Source organism: Natrix helvetica, assembly GCF_964273705.1.
Source record: "Natrix helvetica genome assembly, chromosome: 7".
NCBI classification, from domain to species: domain Eukaryota; kingdom Metazoa; phylum Chordata; class Lepidosauria; order Squamata; family Natricidae; genus Natrix; species Natrix helvetica.
Genome location: NC_138558.1, coordinates 42,059,124 through 42,068,434, shown reverse-complemented (window position 1 = coordinate 42,068,434; position 9,311 = coordinate 42,059,124). Strand labels below are relative to the sequence as shown.

Below are 9,311 nucleotides of genomic sequence, written 5' to 3'. Positions count from 1 at the left end.
TTCTTGCTAACCAGCCCATTTCCATTTCAATTCCTTTACTCCCTTGATGATATTGTATATACTACTTTCATTTGTTCTCTAATCCATGTGCAGGTTTTTCTATCTTGTCTTGTAATGTCGAGCATGTATCTTTCCATGGCTCATAGTTTTTGTATTGTGAGATTAGTGCCATCTTTAACTGGAATATTTTAAAGAACTGTTAAGGACCAGATTTTTACTATGTCCTAGTACATAGAACTATAGAATTTGAAGAGGATGTAATTTCTTAGTACTCCATTTATTCTAAATTCAGCTTCTATTTTTCTCTATACATATATAATCTCATTTCCATAAAGGATGTGGAAAAAAGCACACATTTGTCCACCCAGTTTAATTTTTTTCAATAAACATAACTTGCACTAGATCAGAGATTATCTACTATCTTTATGTGAGAATTGACTTGTTATAAAAAGTTTCCATCCATTTCCCCATGTTTCTTAAACATACTGCAAAGGTGCACAAATGTATACATTTGTTCTAATTTTTGCCATTTATTTCAATTTTTATTTATTCTCTATGCCAAATGAAACTATCCTTATTATTTTCATTTTCACATCTACACTTCTCAGTGTATTACTCTGTCATTCTCTGAAAATCATTCAAGTTCTCAGTCAATAACATGATGTCACTGGCATAAAAACACTTCCTTAACCAACAATTTCTAACATCAGTGCAACCATTTCTCATGTTTATAGTAAATAAGCAAGAGGATACTTCATTTCTATTATTAACCACTCAGTGTTGAATTGTCCACTATTTTTCATATTTTATATACATCATATATTGCTGTATTCAAATTTAACAATCAGCATCTTTCATAGATTAGGCCTACGTACGTTATTGTATGTTTTGTCTAAGTAATCAAGCATACAGTAAGCTTATTATATTCTTACATAAAATAATAGACAGAACTGATTATAATGAAAACAATGTCTGAATTAATTTTGCATTTTTTTCAGTTTTAATAACAGCCATGTAAAAGTACACATTTTGAAGAAAAATTCAAATAATTGTTTTTATTCATAGTGGTCTTATTTCTAAAAGCAAAACAATATCTCCCTTCTACTTGAAATATGGACAAGTATCCAGTTTGTCCTAAATCATCTTCTATGTTCTGCCTAAAATTTGCTACTTTAAGACTGTCTCAGCTTTTCTGTTTTTAGTTTATGCATTTTAAGAAATCTTTTTGTTAATTCAGTATGACACCATAAACTTAGTTATGTATCATCTAATTTAATTGATTCTAATTAACCTATAAGAAGTTCTTAACGGAAGGTAAATCCTTGTTTGGTGAAAAAAAGTTACCATTAATTTATCATTCTCCATACTGCTCTCTACAGTCTAAAAACTGTACTCTCCCCTATCTTACACATTTTTAAGACATAGAGAAGACACAGAAGCATTTCCTCTTCATGTAGCAAAATCTTTAGAACAAGTCCAATATAAACTTCATTCCATGATTATGGTTTTTATTTTAATGAAATAATTAGTAGTTATGCAAAATTAAAACATGCATAAGGACATAGGTAATCTCTTGACTTCTGGCTATCAGCTAATGTAGATATCCAGTGCTACTCTGTTAGATTGGTTCATAGTAGATTTAAAGTATCCTTCAAAAACTGGCAGTACAGAAAGAAGCAATGTTATTCAACCCTGCTTATTAGTACATCTATTCATTTAATATAAACCAGTATTACAATAGTGGAAATGTGGGTAGCTCTGCCAGGAAACTGGTAATCATCTGAACAAATCTTTGGATCACAAATGAAAAAACTGTATTGCATTTATGTATTCAGGAGCTAGAAGAAAATTGTAGCTCTTGATTATTTTAAAGAACAAAATTATGTCCTTGCAGTTTTCAATAATTTATGCACCTGATTTATCATTGTTACTTTGCTATTTTAGGAAACTTTGGTATTTTAGGGTTTGATATAGCTAGAGTCCTACTAAATTACTGTGAAAAAGCAGAAACGAAGGAGGAATATTATCCTTCCAGCTTCAGGGCTTATTTGCGAGACAGAGGCTATGGATGAACAGTGCCTCCCAGCTCTCCCTGCCATGCTCACTCTCATATAGAGCTGCAATCTAAGTGAGCTAATGTTATGTATTAATGCAGAAATGTCAAATTTTTGACATGTTGTCACGTGATGTATCGTAACTTCGCCCCCCTTCACTAAACTGGGGTTGGGGTGGTCAGCGTGTGATACATCTGGCCCACAGGCCGTGAGTTTAACACCCCTGTATTAATGGAAGCTATATTTATAATCCTTTTGCTTATATAATGATATGAAATAAATCTTGTAGGTAAAAAAAAAACTTTACTAAGTTTTGAGGCTGAATTTGGCTAGATATTTCTACAGGTATTGCATTCCTTTTACAGTTATGAAAACCAGATAAACAGCAGAAGTTTAAAAAGCCAATGTATGTTTTATGTCAGTGACCTGAATTCTCTTCATTCACCGACTCTAAAGTATTTTAGCAGATTATCTAAAGAAAACACAAAAAAGAATAGTTTGGAATCTAAACATCTAAACATCATCTAAACATGATTTTTGCTTTTGATAAGGAGATCTTTGGTGATGCCTCATACTATCACAACCTGTGGTTTCAGAAGGGAGCAGCGGTAGGGAGAAGCCAGGGTAAGAGATCTATCTTGTAAATAGAATTTTGCTCAGTTTGTTAGTATCCAAGCTGTTTCATGAACAGCACACAATAAATAAATAAATATGCATTTATTTTGTATTACTATGCATCATTATAACATTTAAAATCAATATGCTTTGATCAATCTACAATGATATAGTAAAGTGCTGGAGTAAAGCTACCATCTTGAGATCAAATAAATTAAAGTACTTAATTTGATTTAATCTGAATGCCAATAATGAAAAACATCAGAATTGAATTTAAAAAAAAAACCAAATTTAAATAGTCTAGATTTTTCTTTAAAAAAATCTTAGGTTCTTTCCATACTATAAATCTTAATAATTCATAATGATAGATAGCTTTACAATTTTTATCCACACAATTAGATTTTGTTTAAAAATGAACTTCATTTTATACTTTGAATATATGTTCCTGTGATAACTCTAGAAAGAAATATTTTCTCCTATTTAATTATAATTATTATAGGCACATTAATCAGCTTAAGAAACAAAACTACAAAAATGGAATGGCATGAGAAAATAAACTACACTTGATTTTTAAAAATACATTTCTAAATACATCTATATTTTTATAGACTTCCTGACCATTTAAATGAATTTAAATTCATTTTAAATTCATTTAAATGGAACAGTTCTTATCCTGCTAAAAAAATACTCCCAGGTAAATGTACTGATGAATGCTTAACTCATGCTATTTGTGAAGTGTTTATCCCTGACATGCGTTATGCATAACACGTTATTATATTGCTCTACCCTTTCTGCGCTGAAAATTTTTTAAAGCATTTTCACATGTAACAGCACATACTTTTGTTTTTGATTCAAGGACTTACATTTCCATTTTCTCTACTAGCATAGGCTTAACATGACTGAAATATAATACTGAGGAAAAACATTAAATCATAATTCTAGTCTGGTGGAAGAAAGTGAAAATGAGTAAGAATCTGCAGATGACCAGTCAAAAAGTACATTACAGATTTAAAAATATACACATGAATCCTTTCCAGGAAAAGCAGATGAGTCGTATTTTGAATCATACAGGTAGAGTGCTTTAAAAATTAAATGTTGAGATATTGTTTCCTCTGAAAAATGTTTGGTCTAACGGTCTATTCCTGATTTCTGTGGTCAGTTTACAAAAGAAAAAGCAGCAAACTTTAATGTTGATCAAAAGTAGAGATGACTTTGCATTCACTTTAGCATATTTCAGTTCAGAAAGTGCTTCCAAAGTTTACAAAGTGCTTCCATATTACAGTCATCACGCAAACACCGTAGTTCTTCAACCCATATGTGAAGTCTTTCTATTAGGGAATCAAAACATAATTAACAGTGACACTACGTAACAGTTACTGTATATGCAAATAGGATGAAAAATTAAGATTTATAAATCAGGTGTCCCCAGTTGCTAAGGTCCACTACCGGACCATGGCTTATTTGCAAGCGGGCTGTGTGAGCGTCGAGCTGGTGCACACATGTGCGCAGCTCAATTTATGCGAACAGCAGGCCAGCATGTGCGCAGCTCAACTTGCTCAAGTTGAGCTGCACGTGCATGCCGGTGTAGGCCGGCCCAATGCTCGTGCGAGTCAAGCTGTGTGTGTCAGCCGCCTGACGCTCATATGGTCCAGTTCCTTTCTGCCCCCTTCCCCCAGCTGGGCAGCCAAGCGACAAAGGTTGGGGACTATTGTTCTAAATAATTCATTAAAAATTACCATCGTTGTGAAAAATCAAAACAAAAATAAAAGTCATTATCTCCAACCAGCTCAATTAAATTATGTTCTAATTACTATGATTTTTTTTTAATCTTTTGATTTTTTCCCCTCAATATAATCCCTCACAGCCAATTTAATAATCATTCATTCTTTGCAAGGCCTTACTGGATGGCTATTTTCTACCACTCAAGAAATATAAAAAAGTCTGTTTTACCCTTTGAAGCAAATACTTTAACTTCTTGCCTCAATTGTTTGGTCTATTCTAGCAATTAGATGCATTTTCAGGAAACAGCACTGTCACAGTTTTGCATGATGAAATATATAAAACTATATATTTAAAATGTTTGAAAATAAATAAGCTATAATCTTATAAGTGAATTACAGAAGGAAGGAATATTGTTTAGGTGTATTCCCTGACCACTGCAGGTATCTATAATGCATCATCCACATAAAAAGCTGGCCATGCAAATGGTTCAAGCATCTTCAGTTAGGAAAAGGAATTTTGTGAGATCTCATATCAAAACACACAGACTGTGTGATTTGGCTTTGGCCATTGTGCTGTGTAGTATGAAGGGCATTTGGCAGTCTCTAAAGATGTGTTTTGTTTTCAATCTCACTCAACTCCGAATTATGTGGATAGCATAATATTTTGCATGTTTAGAATACTGTATGTAAAATGTGATAGAAATACTTTTTTCACAGTTTGCTCGATGTTTTACACGAAGGGTTAGGTTTATAGTATGACTGTAAGTTTATAATACTAAAGTGGCTGGCTCTAATTAATAAAGTTAATTCCACTTGCTAATTGAAAAGCAAGTTGAACTCTTCCTGTCTAGAAATACTGCCCAAGAACACAAAAACATACCATTGTCTGCTATTGAGTTCCTTCTTCATACAGGATTTGAAAGTGGTATATTTCTGTATGTTTTTGTAACCCTAAAAGCAGAAGACAAAGAAATATGCATGGAAGGGTAGCATGCAAAGGCAGTCACAACTGATCATTAAGAAAACAGTGGCATGAAAAAATGCAATTTATTCGTTATAGAAAAACAGTAAATTTATTGCAGAATTTAATGCTCATACAGCTATAATGCAACTACGTATGAGATTCCTATATAAAGAAAATGGATAGTTTGGCAAAATGTTTACACTAAAGTCTTCATTTAAAACAGAAGCTTTGTGCTTTATAAATAAAGATATAACATTGCTATCTTAAGACAAGAAATTATTTACTTGTCTTATGTAATTTAATACTATATTCTTGGCCAATTCATTGATACAACGCAAGGTGGCAGTAGAACATATTGGACAAAATGAAAGAGATGTGATGTTCAAAATAACTTATAAAACAATTAATATATGTGTGAGGGAAACTATGTTCATTCAGAATTAGAGAATGGTGTGTGTACATATATTTAGAATAATACTACAACAATGTTCTAAATCTCTATTAGTTATTAACACAACACATTTTATAGCATTTTCACAACACTGTGACAATATTTGCAGTAGAAGGGGTAATAAAGTAAATATTGTCACCACGTTCAAAAGCTGTGGGATTTTATCAATATATAAAGGTGTGTTAACTACATTTGAACAATCAATTGTAAGTATGATAGGCAGGATTTGTGTGTTCAAAAATGGCAGAAAAGGATTCCCCTTCCTCTTACTTGGCTGAATAATTGGGGGCAGTGCTCAGCCTATACTTCATTCTCATTGCTTCTAGGCTGGCATTACTAAATGCCTTTTACTACTCTGCTTTGCTGCCTCTTCTTCACTCTAACCACAGCCTGCCACGTCCCTCTAAATGCCAAGGGGAGAGGCACCCCAATTTGAGAAAAAATTAACAACTGATTCTCATGGATTGGACTAAAAAACCCACTTGAATTCAAATCCTAAAATATTATTTGTGAAGTTAATCCATCTTTAAAGTTCCTATAGTTCAGGTTCAGATCAAGTTGAAGTCTGAAATGTGAAGTATCCTGCTTGATATACTTCCTTGATTCTAATAGTTGGCCTCACCCAAATAGCTTACATTCTACTTCACTCAACAGCTATCAAAATGTGGAAAAGTGGAATGTCTTCAAACAAAGTATCAGAAAGTGGGCCAGGAAAGAGTAGCAGCTAAAAATTAAAAAAATGACAATGAATTGTATCATTTGTTGCTAAAGAAGAGGGGCAAATAGCAAAAGAAGAGGCGGGCCAATGCAAACTCTACTTCTTTTATGTTAGCATCATGATATCACACATATATAAAAAGAGTGAAGATTGGGTTACAACAGTGTAATCCTTATTTTATTGAAAATGATGGATTACATGAACACAATGTGGGAGACGCTGTAGCTAATCTTAAAAGAGCGACATATCTTCACATTCCTCCAGAGACAATTCCCTCCCTTGGGGAAAAGTGCTAGGAATAAGTAGGGGAGCAAATTAATAGAAGATTCAAAGAGACTTGGTTAAAAAAAGAGAAAATCAGACTGAATAATTATGAGAAAAATAGATAAAAGTTTCAGTTGTTTGGTTCAAACAGGTGCACGGCCCAATTTCTAAGCCATATATTTAAATGGTTGCTGGTTTTGACTTGTTAATCTAAAATATTTATATGTATTATAAAACATATTAGTCTTAAAAAAAAATACCACAGAATTTACTGAGGTTTTGAAAAACCTTTCAAGTCTGAGCTAATTTAAACTTGTAAATTAAATAAAAAATATACAAGATATGCAGATTTAGAGTATCATTTGTGACAAAATTAATTATACATATTAATAAATTAATTGTGCTATTAACCCATCCCAGTAAACTAATTTAATTTTATAAAAGCATTTCATATGCATATACAAGTAGTCATCAACTTACAACAGTTGATTTAGTGACCATTCAAAGTTATGATCCTAAAAGAAGAGACTTATGACAGATTTTACACTTACGACAGTTGCAGTGGAACACTGCATGGTCACATTCTCAAAATTCAGACACTTGGCAACTGATGCATATGATTGCAGTGCTCTAGGGTAATATGATCACCTTTTGTCCCATTCTGACAAGCAAAGTCAATGCGGAAGTCAGATTTACTTAACAATCATGTTACTAACTTAAAAACTGCAGTGATTCACTTAACTGGGTGGGGGGCACTGAGGATCAGTTTGTAGCACCAAGGGGCCGGTGGACTGAAAAAGTTTGGGAACCACTGAACTAGAGCATACATGATTAATAGTTTTAACTTCAACAAAAGACTACTTTTAAAATGGCTATGGAAACAGTGATATAGTTTTAAAGCTGCTGATATAATAAACATGATTAAGCAATAATTTCGACTCTTACTCTGAATCCTCGCTGCAATCTGTCTTTCATAATACCAATAAATTCTTTGTAACTCAGTTGATCATCCTTGTCTACATCAAAGATTTTGAAAACTGTGTTCACTAAATGAGTTGAAAGCTTCAAACCAGTAGCCACATACACTGCACGCTTGAACTCATCTAAGAAAAAAAGCAAATTAGTGTCCTGAACAAAACTACTTGAATAGCATTACATGATAAATATACAAAAAATTACTTCTATCGTACATAAGGTGATAATGTTAATCAGAGATCTGGGGGAAAATAATTTTTTTTTCTTATCTTCAGTTCCTAGCTTTTCCTGAAATGTTGTTCCCTTTTTAAAACTATCCAACTTTCCATATACTATTAAATCAATACAGAGTCACAGGAGTTTACAATAATAATTGACAAAGAGATAGAGCAAGGTATTGATATTCCACAGGGCCTGAAGAGCAGTGAGGAAGAGTGTTTCCTGACCTCTACTTTTTTTTACTTTATGGTGCTGGGTTCAACCAAAGGTTGTTGCAGAAAGTACACAATGGACAGGCCAGTAACTGGACCATATGATCGTTACAAAGTCAGTTTATCCCAGGTCCCCATTCTTTTGGTGATATTTTAAAAACTAGAAATTTTGAATGCCAGAATATTCTAATGCAGCTTCTGCTTATCTCAGCAGGATGCTGTGCCACTGCAATGGAGGGTTTGTGGCAAGAATATGTGCTCAATAACTGATAAGTGAGCCATCTTAGAGTAAAAGCAAACAGGCTCTAAAGATAAATTTGTAGTAGCCTAGATCAGTTTTCTATAATGGTTTACAAATTGCAACAGTTCATTAGGCCAAAACCAAAGCAATAAATTCATATTTTGATTTAGCTTGCTGAATAAACCCAGCCAGTCTATTCACCCTAATTGTCAGCCTTTCTAGGTACACTGGACATTTTTCTTCTATTATTTGATTTAAGGTACTGGTTATTACCTGGAATGACTACATGGCATAGACTTTGTTCCTTGAGCGACTGTTTCCCTGTTTCCCATAATATCTCCTTGGACAATTTGATTTTGCAAGATTGATATCTATCAGGACTTGGCAAACACACCTTCTCTATGGCAGCCCCTGCCTTTGGAATGAGGTTTCCTCTGAGCTCTGGATGGTACCTACTCTGGTATTATTTAGAAGGATCATGAAGACCTGGCTCTTTGCCTAAACCTTTGGCAGGAAAGTATGAAGACCTTTTGGTTTGTTCTTGCAGTCTTTCATTCTCGCTAGCTTTTTATTTTAATTGGGTATGTCTGTATTTTCTTTCTTTTGATTTAATTTAGTTGTGAACTGCCCAGAGTCATTGGGAGTTGGATAATACACAAAAGTGATAAATAAGAAAAATACATAAATAAAATGGAAAGCATAAAATCTTGACATTAAGACAGCCTTACCTTGTCCTATTGAACGATTTGCAAAATTGTACATTTGCATTGCAATTGCAAAATCTTCCAGATTGTTCAAAAACTGGAAAAAGGATCTAAATTCATCAAACGTAATACCCTGTGAAATAAAGTAACAATAGATCTTAGAAACAAGATGA

At 33.2% G+C, this 9,311-nt stretch overlaps 1 protein-coding gene across 1 annotated transcript in view; it reads right to left on the bottom strand.

Annotated features, from left to right (window-relative positions):
- Positions 1-1,482: 1,482 nt before the first annotated feature.
- The window catches only part of MICU3 (mitochondrial calcium uptake family member 3), a 59,067-nt gene continuing 51,238 nt past the window's right edge, over positions 1,483-9,311 (bottom strand). The window contains exons 12-15 of the mRNA XM_081960039.1: positions 9,163-9,271; positions 7,733-7,890; positions 5,271-5,341; positions 1,483-3,997 (exon numbers count right to left, since the gene is read on the bottom strand). Of these exons, the coding sequence (XP_081816165.1) occupies position 3,997; positions 5,271-5,341; positions 7,733-7,890; positions 9,163-9,271 (339 nt within the window). The 3' untranslated portion in view covers positions 1,483-3,996. The remainder of the gene's footprint in view (positions 3,998-5,270; positions 5,342-7,732; positions 7,891-9,162; positions 9,272-9,311) is intronic.